This window comes from Dryas octopetala, chromosome 9 (assembly GCF_963921425.1).
Source record: "Dryas octopetala chromosome 9, drDryOcto1.1, whole genome shotgun sequence".
NCBI classification, from domain to species: Eukaryota; Viridiplantae; Streptophyta; class Magnoliopsida; order Rosales; family Rosaceae; genus Dryas; species Dryas octopetala.
This window is the reverse complement of record NC_141374.1, coordinates 9,247,054-9,264,765: the sequence shown is the minus strand read 5'-3', so window position 1 is coordinate 9,264,765 and position 17,712 is coordinate 9,247,054. Positions and strand designations below refer to the sequence as shown.

At 35.6% G+C, this 17,712-nt stretch overlaps 2 protein-coding genes across 3 annotated transcripts; both read left to right on the top strand.

Moving 5' to 3' along the window:
- The first annotated feature begins 90 nt into the window (after positions 1–90).
- LOC147273776 (uncharacterized) lies at positions 91–6,178 on the top strand. Of its 2 annotated transcripts, none has more exons than XM_086257580.1 (13): positions 91–229; positions 912–988; positions 1,090–1,210; positions 1,637–1,765; positions 1,847–1,907; positions 2,345–2,415; positions 3,270–3,334; positions 3,606–3,650; positions 3,731–3,811; positions 4,020–4,087; positions 5,021–5,069; positions 5,395–5,555; positions 5,831–6,178. In XM_086257580.1, exons 4-13 carry the CDS (start codon positions 1,648–1,650, stop codon positions 5,895–5,897), a joined length of 786 nt encoding a protein of 261 aa, XP_086113706.1. In that variant the 5' UTR covers positions 91–229; positions 912–988; positions 1,090–1,210; positions 1,637–1,647; the 3' UTR covers positions 5,898–6,178. The 2 variants fall into 2 exon arrangements, with proteins under 2 accessions (XP_086113706.1, XP_086113705.1); XM_086257579.1 differs by having other exon boundaries at positions 5,018–5,069.
- A 3,202-nt stretch (positions 6,179–9,380) lies between these two features.
- NS1 (Class II aminoacyl-tRNA and biotin synthetases superfamily protein) lies at positions 9,381–17,459 on the top strand. The gene is made up of 15 exons (XM_086256359.1): positions 9,381–9,832; positions 9,938–10,006; positions 10,245–10,355; positions 11,348–11,452; positions 12,339–12,476; positions 12,952–13,032; positions 13,895–13,972; positions 14,062–14,130; positions 14,230–14,304; positions 14,443–14,526; positions 14,727–14,813; positions 15,638–15,733; positions 15,859–15,933; positions 16,786–16,912; positions 17,159–17,459. The coding sequence occupies exons 1-15, from the start codon at positions 9,428–9,430 to the stop codon at positions 17,272–17,274; spliced, it is 1,716 nt and encodes a 571-aa protein (XP_086112485.1). The 5' UTR covers positions 9,381–9,427; the 3' UTR covers positions 17,275–17,459.
- Positions 17,460–17,712: the final 253 nt, after the last annotated feature.

The following is a 17,712-nucleotide window of genomic DNA, read 5'->3' as shown; positions in this document are numbered from 1 at the left end:
GATTGGGACGAGTGAATGTCGTACATTTTTAGTATGTTATAAGCCCAGCCCACCCTGATTAAAATAACAAAACGACCACACTCTTCGTTCTCTCGCTGGTCTCTGGTCCCTCGCTCTGTCTCAACTCTCACTCAAGTCTCAAGACTCTCAACTCTCAGTTTTCACTCAGTCTCACCACTCACTAGCCATCCAAATCATCGCCTTCAATCTTTATTTTCCGCATGGGCAGGTATTTCTCTTGAATCTCTCTTTTTTTTTTTTTTTTTTTTTCTAAGTTTAATTTTAGTTTAAATCTTTGGGGATGAATTTAGGTGTGAATTTAGTTATTTAGGGATTAAATTTGAGTATTTAGGTTAGGTTTAAATGTGAGAACTGAGAACCCCATTTGAATTTAGGGATTAAATTTAGGAATGTTTTATTTTGTTGGATTTTATGCCCGAATTCCCAATGATCAGACCCATACCCATTTCAATATTACCCCAAATTTTTAACAAATCAGTTTTTTTTTTTTTTCTTAAACATATAGCTTTTGGTTCTCCATTACCAATTATCAGCTACAATACTTGCGTTGTATTTGTATATGGGGTGGGAGTGCTGACTGCCTGGTGAGGGGCAGGAAGAAAGAGCAAGTCCATTACTCCAGTAGAATTGTTTTGTATGTTTATCTGCATTCTTGTTTACTTAGTAAAGTCTAACTTGTATATGTATAGTCTCCAGTTGCTGAATAGAACAAGCCATGGGCCGATGGCCATAAAAGCAATCATAGAATTCTAGTAAAAAGAAGACAAAGACGAAGTTTGGTCCCGTAGAGTGTGAGAGAGTATATGATGTCCGAACATATGGACACAGATTTCATTAGTAAAAGCATATGTGATCAACTTGATTGATGTGGGATTGCTTGTAAATTTCAGGTGCCAAGTTCAGTAAGCTCAATCTTTGGAAGTGGAAGTTCGGAAAACAAGTTGTATATTTCATTATTGTTGGTTTGGTAAGCTGCATATTTCAATCTTAAAATCTTAGTTGCATATTGCTAGAAGTAAGGTTGCTAGGTGTATCTTTTTTGTTTATTAATGAAATTTCCTCGTACAGTCGAGTTTTTTTTAGCCCACTCCAGTTTGAAATCCTGAATCCGTCCTGGTAATTCCCAGAAGTAATTTTCTGAGAAAATTTTCGTCTGAAACAGAAAGAGATTGCTCTCTGGCTCATACAGGTGAGCACGCTACTTAACTCCTCTTTATCTTCTGACCTCGAAATCTATTTCAAGAGCACGATCTTGCTCTTTATTTTAATCTATAACTGTTTTTATGCATTTCATTTTAGTTATCGGAGATCCATATTGGGTTATTGGATTTATTGTTATTATCAAATTTTTGAGGCTTCCTTAAACCCATCACAGACTCAGTATTGCTTATTTATAAGTGAATGTTTAACTCTTACTACCATTGATGGCATTCATAGTTTTCTGGTATTGGAATCCATGTGTTTGATAAATGCTACTTAAAATTGCAGGCAATGGACTATATTCAATCTTTTTTTTTGTGGGCTTACTCTGTTTGTTCCATTCTTGACTTCGGAGTGCTGGTTGTTTGTTTTTATGAATTGGGTATCACAGAAAACATGTTTTTTGTGTCTGCAGGGGCATGCTAGATGGCATGGTTCTTGATTATTTCTTCTGTGATTGTACTGTGGGTAGCTTCTCTATGCAAAATTCTTCTTGGTTCATATTCACCTTCCAAGGGTGTTTTTTTGAATAATTCGAGTAATGGTGGGTGGTCTGCATGAGCTTTCTTCTTTTCTGGGTGTTTTTTCTGTTTATTGATTAAGTACAATGTATTCATTAAATCAGGTGGTGGTGTCAACAAGAGAAATGTATTGCTGGTTGTTGCCCACCCAGATGATGAGTCCATGTAAGCATAGCCATACAAAATTGCATTATCACTGCTTCTAATACTGCTGATTTCAACTGAGTTCTTTAGCTCTTAGTTTGAGTTGGTACTTCTTGAATGTTGGAATGGGGTCTTGGGAGAATTTATCTTGACCAAATAAACATCAGCTTGCCTCTAATGCCCTTCTATGTTGATATATGAATATACTTTCAAAGTTAAATATTATCCATGACGATTAGCACTACTTAGTGGCCAAAAAGGGAAAAATGGGTGTTGGCACTACTCTACTGATTGGCTGATGGCCTAATTTCATTTGTTTGAAGGGTTTTCTTTTTCCTATCCAACTGTGACGCTTTTATGTTTAGAGATGAGGTCTTTTTTTTGGGCCAAAGTGTATAGTGTGATGCATTGCGATTTATAGTTATGTTGTGCTAAAACTTTTTGTTGCATTTCTGCAGGTTTTTTACTCCTACAATAAACTACCTCACCTCGAGAGGGCATGATATTCACATTTTATGCTTGTCAATTGGTAATACTCACTTTTTTTTGTTGTTTAAAATCTGTAACATACTTTCATCTGCATATAACTTTTTCTTTGCATTTTTCAAGTTCAGATACATGTACTGGTTTGTTAGACATTTTACATTTTTCGTTTTGGTATTTTAATTAAACTTCTATCTCCGTTAACTTAAACCATAAACTTGCTCACAAATTAAAATTGTGGTGGAATGACTTTTTCTCCTAATAGCCCTTTGAAGTAGGAACTCTTCCACATTAGATAAGTTTGTGGATTGTCTATATATTATTGTTCGAATTCCTCTGCTGGACAAAGACAAGGTTGAACCCCTTGCCTTGTACTTGGTTTGGTAATTTTCCTTTGATTACATCAAGTGGATCAATTTTACATAAACACAACCCTAGACTATTATTAGGGATCTTTCAGATCAAATGACAGAGTTGTAAATTATACAGCACAGCTGAGGTCATCATTGGTTATGGAAACTATTTAACTCTACTTAATCGGTTTTGAAGTATTGGTTTTGGTTCTCTGTAACCAACAGGAAAAGTGAAAATAACTTAGGTTTTGTGGGTTAAAAATTTTATAATCACAACTTATAAGATTTGTGTGTATTATAGTAACAACTTACACACTGAGTGCAGTTTGAGTAGCAACTTATACAAGAGTTAAGTTTTCCATCCATAAATGTATCTAGAGTAAAGGTAAGCCCATTCCTTGGGATGGGATAAGAATTTCCCTCCAGATCTTTCTGGTGGTTTCATTCTATTGCGTTACAATAGATTTAGCCTTAACCACAGCTTATTGTAACTAATTGTTATGTATCTTTCCAGAGAGTAATTAATTTTTAGTTTCATCTGTTGTAGGTGATGCAGATGGCAAAGGAATTACCAGAAAAGAAGAGCTCTACCAGGCTTCTGCAATCCTCAAGGTAGTATGCAATGTGGAACAAGAGAGTTGAGGCTTTGAAATTCACTTGGTATAATGTTGTGAGCTAAAACTTAAGCTTCTGTACATGCATTCCACCCATCACTAAAGTTGTTCAAGTGTTGTTAACTTCATTTCATCCAATCCTGAAGATCCTATTAAGGGTTGTTGCTTGCAGAACTTTTTTTTTTTCCTTTGTAACCTATGAATCATTGTTAAGTATTTTCACCAGAGCATTATTTTAGATTTTATAACATTCGAAATTGGATATTCAGGTTCCACATCAACATGTGAAGATTCTTGACCACCCTGATCTTCAGGTTTTTGCTCAACTATTCAACTAGTATAATTTCTATTACTATCTTGAGGTGTCTATAACTGCATATTCTTCAATCCTTAGGATGGTTTTGGCAAAGTTTGGAACCATAATTTACTGGCAAAGATTATTGAAGAGGAAATTGTGAGTCATGACATTGACTTGGTAAGATAACCCTTCAAAACAAATTAATGCTTTATCTTTCTACCATCTATTGTCATTTCTGCTGGTGAATTTTGGTTCTGCTGAAGTTCTTGTCTTTTCATGGTGATGCAATAAGCATTTAGTGGACTGCTGTTTTTGTAAAAAATTTTAGCTAATGTTTCGATCACATTTCTAATTTCTAAGATCCATTCCACATGGGCTTTATCAGATAATTACTTTTGATCATCACGGAGTTTCAGGCCATTGTAATCACCGTGCTGTGCATTATGGGGTAAGGTTAGTTGAACTCTGTTATCACATTTGATTAATATTTTTAAAACTGAAAGGAGTTTCCTCTTATATGTTTACCTATATATGTTTGATATCTTATGACACTAAAATAAATGTTACAAAAAGTTAAGATTGATAACTACTCTTTACGTCAAGTGAATATATTCTTTTGCTGGTCAGTTTTTCTACCATCTATCATTTAAAGTTTCAAACCTTACATACTTACCACTTTCAGACAAACTTTAACTTCTAATGTCATCCCCTAAAAGGAATTGGGAGAGTTAAAAGTAGCTATTTTGAACATTGTTTCATTGGTAGAAATTGTGATTAAATTTTCCAATTTTTAGCAAGTTGGTTTAATAAAGATGTGGATGGTTTGTCTTCAATTGGCCATTTTGTTTTGATATTACCTTTGTCTTGAATTTACTACAAATGTATTGGACTTCTTTGGTACTTTTTTTTGCTAACTGTTAAGACTTCAAGGAAATAAAATGAAAGGAGTGAAACTTCTTCTGACAAATTTTTTTTAAAAAAAGCTTAAACTCTTTTTAATTTTTAATTGTACTTCCGACGGTGATAAAATGAAAGGAGTGAACCTCTAGTTTTGGCTGTGAGGTATTGTTGCTTAGCCTAGTGTATACCACTCAGCCCAAACTGAAGTCTTCTCATTGAAAAAGGTTTTCCACTTAGGTCTCCGCACAGCATTTAAAACATTATTAATTGATGAGAATACTCCTGCAAATTCTTACAACTGTTGTGACTGCATAAAATAAGACAATGATGTAGTTGCCTTAAATGAATTCAGTTAGTTGCCTATTGTTGGTTCCCATTTTGGTGGCTGTACCACTTCCTGGATGACAATTTTGTGTATTATCTGTTTACTGTTGCTCGATAGAATATGGTCCAAGTCTCTTTAATGTTTGTTCATGTTGTAAGCAGGAAGCTCTTAGATGCATCTTCACAAAGGAATATTGAAGCCTGGGAACTTGTATGTTTTCTCTTCTTTAGATTTTATTCTTCTTTTATTTCAAATCAGTGGCTTTTAGTTAACTCTTCCAATTCTAGTGGTTGACAGGTTCACAAATATTAATACCATCTACAATCATTAAGTATTCTGAAATTCTGATCTGTTCTCAAATAACGAAACTTTATTTCAACTAAGTTCTTACATAATAATGTCATGTTGGTGATGACTTTTTATTTTTTTGCACTCTGTTACTCTAATTCTAGTTAAAGAAGTAGCATATACTAAGCATATATATTGTTCAACTAGTGATAAATTTATCTTTTGTTGTCCCCATTATTGTTTCCAGGTCAGTACCAATATATTACGCAAGTATAGCGGACCATTGGATATATGGTTGTCTGATTTGTATCCCATGCATTGCTCACACGAAGTGTTGCATTGCTTGCTAAATGAGCAGCCCCGAAAGAGCTTCCTAGCGATGGCACAACATTCAAGCCAATGGGTTTGGTATGTTTTTACTTTTTATCAGTTGAAAGTAGTTCGACCAGAAAAAATAAACTAATAAGTATTTAGACCAAAAAAAAAAAATTGAGAGTAGTTGGAAACCGTTGTTGTGAGATCTCAACCAATGTTCTCCCATTTTTGTGAATCTTATTGACTTTCATCAACTTAAAAAAAATCAAAGTAATAAATTTCTGGCCATCCCTAAATTGGACATGTTTCTAGAGACAGTCCAATGAGCTATTCTTCCTTTTTAAAAGATTTGCTTTTGATATCTGCAGGTTCCGCAAACTTTTTGTAGCATTTTCCAGTTATACCTACGTGAACACGCTTAGAAAGATGAAGTAGCTTGTGGGATCAGCTGAGACATGTTTATCTTGTTCTTGTATATGCTGTTAGCGTCTCCTTTTGAGATGATTCAATAGAAAATTGAGTAGAGTCCCTACAATCATCAGCAAAATTTTCGCCGCATCTGGGACACCTTTTTGTGTGAATCTTTGAAATACAAAAGCAATCTTATGGAATAGAGTGGCTCTGTTTTGTTATTCCCTTTCGCTTTCTGTGAGAAATGATGCAGGGAAGCCTCTGTAATGTTACATTTAAACAGTGAGTTTCATTAATAAGCCTCTGTCAAACCTTGCATTCTATTGTAGAAACAAACTGGTTGAGTCCATGTCATTAGTTACAAAATAGATAAAATAAGGAAACAGCTCAAGCCTTGTGGAAACCCAAATCATTTTTTTCTTTTTTGGATGTGTGTTTATTCTTTTCACATATTGTTTTCTGATAAAAAGTCTACAGTTGTTCTTGGAAAAGTGAGATTCTACTACTCTTTTCTTTGGACTGAAGCATTCATGCTAAGGATCTTTTTTTTTTTTTTCCCTAAAATGAGTTCAAGCAGACAGAGCATGGAATTTGAAAGCCTGAGATTTTGATATTGAACTCTTGACACTGGCCGTTGCGATGAGTTTGTATGTTATGGAAAAACCCTGCAGCAGCACTTTTGACATTGACCATTGCAATATTTTTGCACATGGCTCAAAGCGCAACTACTAGCAAGGGGTCTCTACTACTGTGTTGGGATGTGCCTATACACAAGTTTAACTTAAATCTGTGTAATATTGCATAAAGTTTCGCTTCCTAGAGGCGTTGGAACTTGGAAGTGTAACTGATATATCTCTTCAATCTTTGGCATATACTCCAAAACATGCATCTTCTTTGAATGTTAAACATTCAAGGCTAAACACAAACACACAAATGGGCATCTAAATTACTCAGGCCCTGTAACAACCAAAAATTCTATGCATTGTTGAAGAGAGTGATAACTGGACTATAAAACAGCAATCAAGAAAAATAAGGCAGTTCCTAATGCATGCCGATATGTAAACTTTGTTGAGAGAAAAATGTGTTCCTTGTCTCCAAAGTTATGGTTCTTCTCCATCCACTGCAAATATATTGGCATAATTAAACTTAGGGACAGATAAAGAGAGTGCATTACCTCTTTGAGTGAAGAAGAGAGGGGCTTTGTATAGAAACTGGAAGGTGGAGATAGATTCAATCTGACCTTACAGACTGTTTGGTTCTTTTGTTTTTTTGTTACATGTATATGTGTGAAAAATAAATATACTAACACAATCATATGCCCAGTTTACCATTTGAAAACATTAGGTAAATTATTAAACAAAGCAGGCTTAAAAGTGGACTTCAATGATCATTCTCTCTTTTTTCTTGTATTATTTGAGATAAAAATATCATGGCATCAATAGCTAATTGTGTTAAAATAATAGAAGATAATGATTAAATACCAAATATCAATTGTTTTTCAACAAAGCAGCAAGACACTAATTTTTTTTAGTTTAGGTACTAACCTAGCTAGAGCAAGACATTTTTTATTAGGTCACAAATTTGTATGAAATGTGAATTTTTTGACAAATAGCGCTCGGTGGTTTTTCATTAGTTTTTTATTTTTGTTTTTTCGGTTTATTTTAAAGTTGTGATTATCGAACAGTCACAGTTGTAAAAAATCAGTAAAAAAGTTGTGGTTGTTAGACATTTGCTTTAAAGTCACGTTTGCTTTCAAGTTTAAAAGGGTTTAATGTTTTTTATTTAGGCTTGGGGGCCTCGCAAACACTGAAAAAAGAACAAATCAATAAAAAAATTGTGATTGTTAGACATTCACAGTTGAGTTTGTATAAAAAAAATAATAAAAATAAAATAAAATTTCAAACATGACACTTATTTTGGGGTTAATCTTAGTTTAGGACACCAGTTTGGGTTTGTGCTAATTTAAGATGATAGAATTAGAAAGCTCTAGTTTTCCGATGTGGGACATTGCTCCAAATTACTCTCAACACGCCCCCGTACGTGTGGCGATATTTTGAGCCTTACACGTGAACAAATTGTATTGGGTGACGTGGGAGCACGTGTGGCAGTTAGGCCTTACATGCGGATAACCAAGCTCTGATACCATGATAGAATTAGAGCATCCAACCAAAAACCAATTGGCAATGGGTGGAGAGGCCCAAGGCTTATAAGCACATATGCTAAGCTTTAGTTTTCCGATGTGGGACATTGCTCCACATTACTCTCAACATAAGACACATATTTAGGATTTGTATTAATATGAGACAATCTGTCAACTCTGTTAACAAAAATGAAAAAAACTAAAAAAAAAAAAAAAAGCAAAAAATTTACTACTAAAAATAAATCAAAATATTTAAAACTAATTTTATGATTTGTCAAAACTCTCATCTCTCACCTCTCTCGATCCCATCTCCACCCAACCTCGGTGCTCTTGCCAGCCTCGAACTTACCTTTTCAGCCCCATTTCCTTCTCTCCCAGCCCCATCTTGTGCACACCGCCTCCTCTCTTTATTTTCTTCTTCTTTTTCCCCCCACCCCGAGCCCCTCTCTCTCTTTCCTTCTCTTCTCCCTCCCTTTCTCTCCAGCAGGCGCAGGTGCCCCCTCCCCTCTCCTCCTTGTTGCCGGCCCTCCCCCTGCTTCCCACTGAAACCCACCCCCTTACTTCTTTCTCTGCCTCACTCTATCTCCCCGCTCCTTTCAATTCACCCTCTGCCACCAACACCACCGAAACCAGACCCCTACAAATCCCACCTAAAACCCAGAACTGAGAACTCCCAAAACCCCCAAAACCTAGAATCCACAAACCCACCTGAAACTCAGAACCCAAAACCCACTCTCCTCTTTTCCCCCTTTCCTCCCCACCCCGATCCCCTCCCAGCAGCAAGCCCAGCCCGATTTGGCTTTGGGTAATTTGCTTTTTTTTCATTTTCTGTTTTTTTGTTTTTATGTAATTTTCTATTTTTGTGGGTTTTTAGTTTTAATCTTTTTGAAATGTTAACTTTTTTTAGTTTTAAACTTTTAATGATTTTTGTAGTAGTTAAAAATTTTTTTATAGTTTTTTATTATTATTTTTTGTTTTTAAAATATAAAATGACCAAATTATCTTTCATTTTAACAAAAAGTTTAACAGAATTGGCAAATTGTCCCACATTAATACAAATCATAAATATGTGTCCTAAACTAACACAAACTCAAACTGGTCACAAAAAAAAAGGTCTCCCGAGTGCTCCATAAACAGCCACGAGTGCTCGGTAGAACTATATTTTTTAAATTTGATACATAAATCAAAATTTAATATCTAATCATAATCATTTTGGAAATTAAAATAAAAAAACATAGCTCAAGGCTAAAGTCAATGGATGTAAAACAATTGTGTTAATTTTATTTTTTATTTTTTAAAAAACTAGTGTAAATAATCGTGGAGGAAGGCAGACGAAGTGTGAGAGCGGATATTTAAAAGGCGCCACTGAAAGACAGTCACACAGCAAAAGCCACCAAAATACAGAAGCACAAAAATGGCTGCTGCCTTAGCACCAGCTCCTTCTCTCCGCTTCAACCCCTACTCAACCACCCTCCGCTTCCTCTCCTTCTACCCCAAAACCCCAACCCAATCCAAACTTCCAATCTTCCCGCCATTTATTCCCCGCCCATTTTCCGTCCCTCGCCGCAGCTCCTTCTGCACCGTTATCGCCGGAGCTCTTCACTCCGGCGGCGCCGCCGAGAGGACCAAGCCGGAAATCGCCGAAAAGTGGAAGGCCGAAAGCGGCGGCAACAGCAGAGTTGGGGAGTTCAGGAAGAAGCTCAAGGTCGCGGACATCAAGGGTGGGCCCGATGAAGGGCTGGGCCGGTTGGGCCAGACTTTGGTGGTTACGGGTTGGGTTCGGACTCTTCGGGTCCAAAGCAGCGTTACGTTCATTGAGGTAACTCTAACAAATAACAATAATTGTGTAAGTAATTCTTTTTCCTAATGCTTTGGTTTTCGTTTAGTAATTTGAATATATTTTTTTGTTGAATTTCGTATTTAGGTTAATGATGGGTCCTGTCTGTCAAACATGCAATGTGTGATGGGTTCAGATGTTGATGGTTATGATCAGGTACTTTTACCAGTCAATGTGTATTAGAATTGGCGTAGGCTTCAAGAAAGGAGCAAGCATTCTTGGGCTTGCTTATGGAATGTGTCTATATTTGGTTTGCATGAGTTCTATCTATAATAATATGGGTTTGTTCTGTTCATTCTTTTGTGTTAGAGCAAGAGGAATTTTCCTGATAATTAAAATGGAATTTGAGGCATATCATTGTGTCTTTACTTCAAGCTGTGGAGCTTATTGATAGGTAGAATCTGGCTCAATTACAACTGGTGCATCGATATGGGTGCAAGGGATTTTAGCTACAAGCCAAGGATCAAAGCAAAAAGTGGAATTGAAGGTCAAGAAAATTGTTGTGGTTAGTATTTCTTGTCATCTATGTCTAGCTTGTCTGCTATTTTGATGGAATGTGATGGGAGTTTATCATTTCTTCAGTCCTGTTTGCCCCTTCTCATTGTTTTCCAGTTGTACCAATGTTGCGTTGTTTAGGACCATGCAATCACTTAAAATGGAATCTTTTACTACATTTATTTGATATGTCCACAATGATTTAGGGTTTGGTTCTCATTGTGCATGCACTGCCTGGGGGGCCCAGGGTGGGGTTCGTGCCTTATAAAAAGTCTGTATTTTTGGGGGAAAAAGGTCAGGGTTTTGACTCACACAACTACAGGTGAAGGGTTTTGCCTCAAGCCTCCTACTATAAATAAAAAGCATGATATATCTCTAATTAAGGACTACTGTTCCATGTATTGGGACCATGCCTGAACTTAGTAGATTCTTTTTTGAAGGATAAGCATCAAGATGTAAGCCTGAGTCCTGAATTCTTGTTGTTATCATTGTTAGTACGGTCCCACACCCCTTGGGAACTGTTGGGATGTTCTGTGTGTTGTATAAACACATGGACACCCTTTATTTGAAGTCAATTTTTAAGGATGAGTTCTACCCATAGGTTTATCATTGTTTCAATGCATCTGTATAGTAGGGATGAGTTAGGTTCATGTCTCCTGCCCTGTGTGGAGGGGGAGGGTTGAGTGGCTCTAGATATGGTGTTCAGGGGGAGTGTTAGCATAGTCCCACATCGTCTGGTACTTTTGGGATGTGTTCATGTAGGTATGTCTTACTCTCAGGTCTCTTAATGAGTAATTTATAACGAAGAGAACTTTGAATTATAATTACAAGCAGTGATGAGGTGTCTCTCTGAAAAAATGACCTGGATAACTGGGAATAGAAGAAGTAGGTTTGCTCCCTTTCGATGTGCAAATACAGATCTGCATTTCATCATGTATTTCAAGCTGCTAGTTTTCCAACAAAATAATTGGAATAATTTTGTATGTGTTCTTCACCTTGTAGGTTGGAAAAAGTGATCCTTCCTATCCCATCCAAAAGAAAAGGGTGAGCAGAGAATTTTTGAGAACAAAAGCTCATCTTCGGCCAAGAACAAATACTTTCAGTGCGGTAGGGTTCTGTTTCTTTGTTGCTACTGATTTTCTGTAATTACATAATTTGTTAGCTCCATTTTTTCTTTCTGTTAGTTTTTATGTCAATCATTTTATTTTATCTTAATTAAATTCACTTCTCATTTTCAGCATATGCTTGCATTGATCTTTCTAGAAAGTTCTCTTTATATGTTGTTGATTGTGTTTGAATCAGCCTTCCTTTTACATCTTTCTTATTTTTTACTTTTATATATCACCTATGATGCATGAATCTTATTTGAGCGATTCAGACATCGTGGTTCAGAATGTGGAAGCATGTCTAAGGGATGAGAATTGCAAAATGGATCCTTTTTAATATTTTGGGAAGGGGGGGGGGGGAGGGGGGGGAGATGGAGAGATGGAGAGATGTATATGTAGATAATGAAGATACTCATCTGATATTTTGGGTACTTAAATGGCTTTCGGTTAGCCAGACTAGAATTTCACTTGAACCTATAAATATTTCGGAGCCAATAAATATGCATTAATAACAATTCTGATAGCTAATTTTCAGTTCAAAGTGAGTGGTTGTGCTGAAACTGACCTTTGATGGGTGACTAAGATGCCTCCATATAATTTGGTTTAGCTTGTATAGAAGCTCAAGTTTAAGTGACCTAGATCGTCCTATACCACGCAACATTTTTGTCAAAATCCAACTTGATATTTCTGTAGATTTACCTGCCTTTTATCTTTCAATTGTTGTTCCAATGCGTTCATCAGTTTAAGACAGAGTCTTACCTAATTGAGTATGACAAAATTTTAGCATGGCAATCAATTTCATGTGCATCTTTCGGGTATTTTCTCTTTGGAGCTACAATGTGTTATTTGATTATCTTTTATTTTTCTACCGTGTGGTCTGATTTTAGGTTGCAAGAGTGAGAAATGCTTTGGCATATGCTACTCACAAGTTTTTCCAAGAAAATGGATTTGTTTGGGTCTCAAGTCCCATTATTACTGCTTCCGATTGTGAAGGAGCAGGTGAACAATTCTGTGTGACTACTTTGGTGAGCACTGTAAAATTTCTTATTTCATTATTTTTTTTTCTCTTCAAAGCATAGCTGTTTCTGAGCTGCTGAAATCATATATTAGTTTACAGCATGTGTATTAGTATGCTATTTGTAGTAGTTATCTTATGTTTTTTCACTCCTTTTTTGTCTTATATGCCATTCATACAAACTTTATATATATATATATATAATATGTTTTTCAAGGGGACAATATTGTATTTTAAGCTGAATTGATTTGCTTGCTTGATTGTTTCCTTGTTTTCTAATGCTTCCTTGGAGACGTATGACTAAGATACATAGGCAGTCAGCATTTTGAAGATAATGCATTGTGTATGGTGTCATGTCATATTATACTAGAGGCCATTTAGAATGATTTGTAGTGCATTTAAGTCTTATAACACTGCCATTGCATTTAAATCTTCTGTATGTTGCTCAATGCTTTTGTAAACTCTAATATTTGTTCAATGAACAGATTCCAAGCTCCGGAGAAGCCTCTGTTTCTCATGTGGATGGCATTCCAAAAATGAAGGATGGCCTTGTTGATTGGTCACAAGTGAGTTGGACTTGTTTCCAAATTTTTTCTAAGTTATAACAAAGCAAGTGCAACAACACACCAAGTGTATTATTGCATTATTATCACCATTCCCTTGTCTATTCTGCCATAGAAAAGTAAACAAGAAAAGAAAAGTACCTTCGACATATATATCCTTGTATCTTTTAATTTATAAAAATTATGGAGTGATGGTTTGCATTCTGAATTTCTAGTTTAAAACAGAGGTATTTCCCCTTTGTCCCTTATTTGGAGTTCATCTGATATATTGAATCTAATTAAATAAATAAGAGCATGACATTATTGTGATGAATATGGCATCATTTGGCTTCATCTGGTTCTATCAAGTTATATGGCACTAATGTACCACTAAGTTGTTATATGTGTCCAAGATTGAATTCCTTGTAAAAGTTAGCATCTCGAGGAAGCCTAAATTATTTTTGCCCAGGAGTATTAATCAGGAAACAGGATATGGACAAATTGAGACTTAAACCTGTAAATGACGCATGGGTAGTTTAACATGCAGACTATACAACATTTGAATTTTTGCAATTTGGGATGGAGAGTTTTTGACATCACAATTAAGAAAGAGGTAGTATGCCAAAAGTTTGGCTTTTATGTTTATGATGGAATTCATCTTAAATATCTTATGCTACGACTGGATATTCTGCAGGGATATATTATGTCCTATAATAAACTATCATAACAGGAATTTTTCTGTTGAAAATTTCCTTATCTCTGTTGCTTCCATTTCTAAGATTGGACTTGATATTATTTGGAAAGACCAATGCCACTGGGGGTCCTATAGTTAATTGCAATTGATGTGACTTCCATTTCTTAGTTTTTATGTAATTGTTGATGTCAGGATTTTTTTGGGAAACCAGCATTCTTGACTGTCTCTGGCCAACTCAATGCTGAAACCTATGCTACTGCTCTTTCAGATGTATGTTTTCTTTATCCTCATTCTAGTACCAAGTGGAATTGCAATTAGTGCAAATATTTTCAAGATAAAATGATGCATTGTTTTTCTAGGTGTATACATTTGGTCCCACATTTCGGGCTGAAAATTCCAACACGTCAAGGCACCTGGCTGAATTTTGGGTAAGTTTTAGTTTTTTTTTTTTTCTTACATGTTATTTTAGCTCTTTCAGGGTTTTTTTTTTTTTTTGTAATCTTTTCCCCTTTTCTGCCTTGGTTAAGATGATTGAACCGGAACTTGCATTTGCTGATCTGAACGATGACATGGCCTGTGCAACTGCCTATCTCCAGTATGTAGTATGTTACCTTTCAAAACTATTTTCATCAACACTATTATCAGACTATTCTTGCAAACTCATCAGCAAGCATGCTAAAATTGTCAAGTGACATTGTTATTTTTGTATTTTAGAGTAACATATACTTTCATGCTTGAAGGTGAGATATATCCTCGAAAATTGCAAGGAAGACATGGAATTTTTCAATAGCTGGATTGAGAAAGGAATCATTGACCGATTGAGTGTATGAGCTCTTGGTGTAACTTGTCCTTAATCCTTTATCTTATGAATTAAATCCTCTTCAAATATTTTGTTTTTTGAATTGGTCATTTATGTGCTGATTTAGCTCAATGCCTCGCTTTCCAAAATTCAAATAATTATTGTTTTCTCTGATTCTCTCTCTCTCTCTCTCTCTCTCTCTCTCTCTCTGGGTCCAATCAACAGAATGTGGTCGAGAAAGACTTCGTGGAGTTGACTTATACTGATGCAGTTGAACTTCTTCTCAGAGCAAAAAAGAAATTTGAATTCCCTGTATGACCAACCACTTAGAGCTTTTAATAAATTTTCTTGCTAATTAAATGTACTGTGTTTTTTTAGAAGTTTCTTTTTGATGCTCTTGTCATGATATTAAAATGATCTCTAGAATTTGTGGCAAAAAAAAAAAAAATATGATCTCTAGAATTTTTTTTTTGAAGATAAAAACGATCTTTGGAATCTGAACCGATTGAAAAGCCATAATCTTCCGTTCTTTCCCATCCTTATCAACTCAACTTATGTTCTAGTGTGTCTATTGTAGGGATAGTCTTCAGTATTTTTTTTTTTTGTGTGGACCTAATTCTGTAAAATTATGCGACCTGACCTCATTGTAACCATTGCTCCTTTCTTTGAGGCTCTGGGGAGGATTTGATTAATATTTAAATTTTTCCATACCCAAAAATGGCTCTCTACTATTTGGATCAGATACTAGTGGCATTAATTTTGTCAATATGTGTAGTACTGGATTGCCACTTTCTGATCTTTTGAAAATACACAGCTTTAGACATGTAAATGGTAACTCAGGCTGATGTTCATGGTATATAACGGGTGATACCTCTTTAAGCATACTTTGATATTAGAAAAGAAGCTTAGTTGATTAAGTTCAATGAGTCAGAAGATACCCATTAATAGTTTTTAGCATTTTCAATAGGTAAAACATGTTGTGACACAGAATTCATATAATGTTCATTGGTTACAAAAAAACTGTTTCTTTTCATCATCATATACTGGTGCATCTGTGGCAATATTATTATTCTTTCTCATTATGTGGCAATCAGAAGTCTTTACATTTTGCATTCTGAACTCTTATTTGTTTCTAGGTCAAGTGGGGGTGTGATTTGCAGAGTGAGCATGAACGGTATTTAACTGAAGAGGCATTTAGCGGATGCCCTGTAATTGTCAGAGACTACCCGAAGGCATGAACCCCTATTTTCTATCTTTTCCTATTTTATGGAATAAGCATAGAAGGGGAAAACTAATTTGACATTTAATTCCACTTTTGGAACTACTGTTCTGAAGCTATTCAAGACATTTATTTCAGGAGATCAAAGCATTTTATATGCGGCAAAATGATGATGGGAAGACTGTTGCAGCCATGGATATGCTGGTTCCCCGGGTAATTTTAGGATATGCTTTTTCATTTCTATGGTTGTCGCCTGTAAATAGCTATTAACAGAGTTTTATTTCTGTCTAAAATTTATTCTAGAGGGTAAAAGAGATAGAAAAACACACGAGAACACCAAAGATTTGTTATCGAGGTTCCGCTAATTTTGCTTACGTCCCCGTGTGATCTTTAGAGAATCACAGCTGCACTATGAACATTAGAAATAGATTACAAGAGCTTATTGAAACCCTAAAACTAACCCTCTACCCGCAGCTCCTTCTCCCTCTCTATCACTCTTGTGTTTCTGCCTTTCTTCAGAACTTATGAAGACTTGAGAAACTCCTCTCTTCTAAATTTTTTAGACCTGCCAAGCCCTATTTATAGACTATAGGGTTTAGCTTACATTCCTTGACTTATTAGGATAGCCTAAACCTTTTAGAATAGGGAAAGGAACTTTCTTCCCTAAATCTAACTTTAAATCAACTAGGAATACAAGAGAACTATTTCCTAAAGCTACTAGGAAATACTTGTGCACACTTTTCTCTAGTTTCCTAAACTGATTAGGAATCCTAAAACCAACTAAGACTTCAACAAGCCAAACACAAGTCAAATGACAGTGATAACAGAGGGAGGATGTTCTAGAGCCCCAAGTTTTGTGGTCCAGCAATCAATCACGTTGAATTTGGTGATAGTTAGATCCGTCATATGGCCCATGTGGTTCCATGGCAATATTAACATTTTAGTGCATGTCCTTGTATTTATAAAATCTGAAAGGTTGTGAATAAGCTATACATGAGTCTCATGCCTATTGTTTCTGTTGTATAGTTTTATGTTTGCTAATATATTGTGATGTTCTTTTGTCAGGTTGGCGAGCTTATTGGCGGAAGCCAGAGAGAAGAGAGGCTTGAATATCTAGAAGGTCGGTTAGATGAACTAAAGCTGAACAAGGAAAGCTACTGGTGGTATCTTGATTTGCGCCGGTACGGTTCAGGTGAGGGATTCTATTATTTGAACTTTAAAAATTTGTTGGAGAGTTCTGATGTGAAAAGTTTACAATTGGAATTTTTTTTTTTCTTCTGTCTTTACAGTTCTTTTAGGTGGAACCTAACAAAGTTGCAAAAAATTGTCTTTTTTCTCAATGCCTAAATATTGTTGATGTTATTTAGTTATCAAGCTTCTACACTCTGCATAGATAAATTGCCTGATATTTAAATCTCCATTCTTGTTGTTTCTCCAGTTCCTCATGCGGGCTTCGGTTTAGGTTTTGAAAGGCTTGTACAATTTGCAACTGGAATAGATAATATCAGAGATGTGATCCCTTTTCCCCGGACACCTGGTTCAGCAGAATTTTGATACGTATATTGCTTACATTCTTTGATCGCAGAACAGTTTTTTTCCCCTTTTGTTTTACTGTTTTCTCAACTTATTTTGTGTAACAAAATTTAATCCTCAAAGGGGCTTCCATTCTTTTAGGCCTGAAGGTCAATATCTCGTGTAAGAACTGAAATATTTATGAAGATATTAGATGTTGTCTTATATATTGTTTGTCCTAGTGAAGTTCTACACACATTACTTGGCTGACAATATCTAGCGTTTTTTAAAATCTTTTCTTTTTAACAAACTACACTCAGGTTCAGTCCAAGAAAACCAAAAAACCTTCCCCCTCAAATCTTCCCTTCAACTATCTATGTCATGGGTTGTTCAGTTCTCAATCTAAAAGGGAAAAAAAAAACTTGAAGGATAAAATTCCAGATAAGAATAGCAGTTTTCACAGTAGTGATTTTAGTTAAC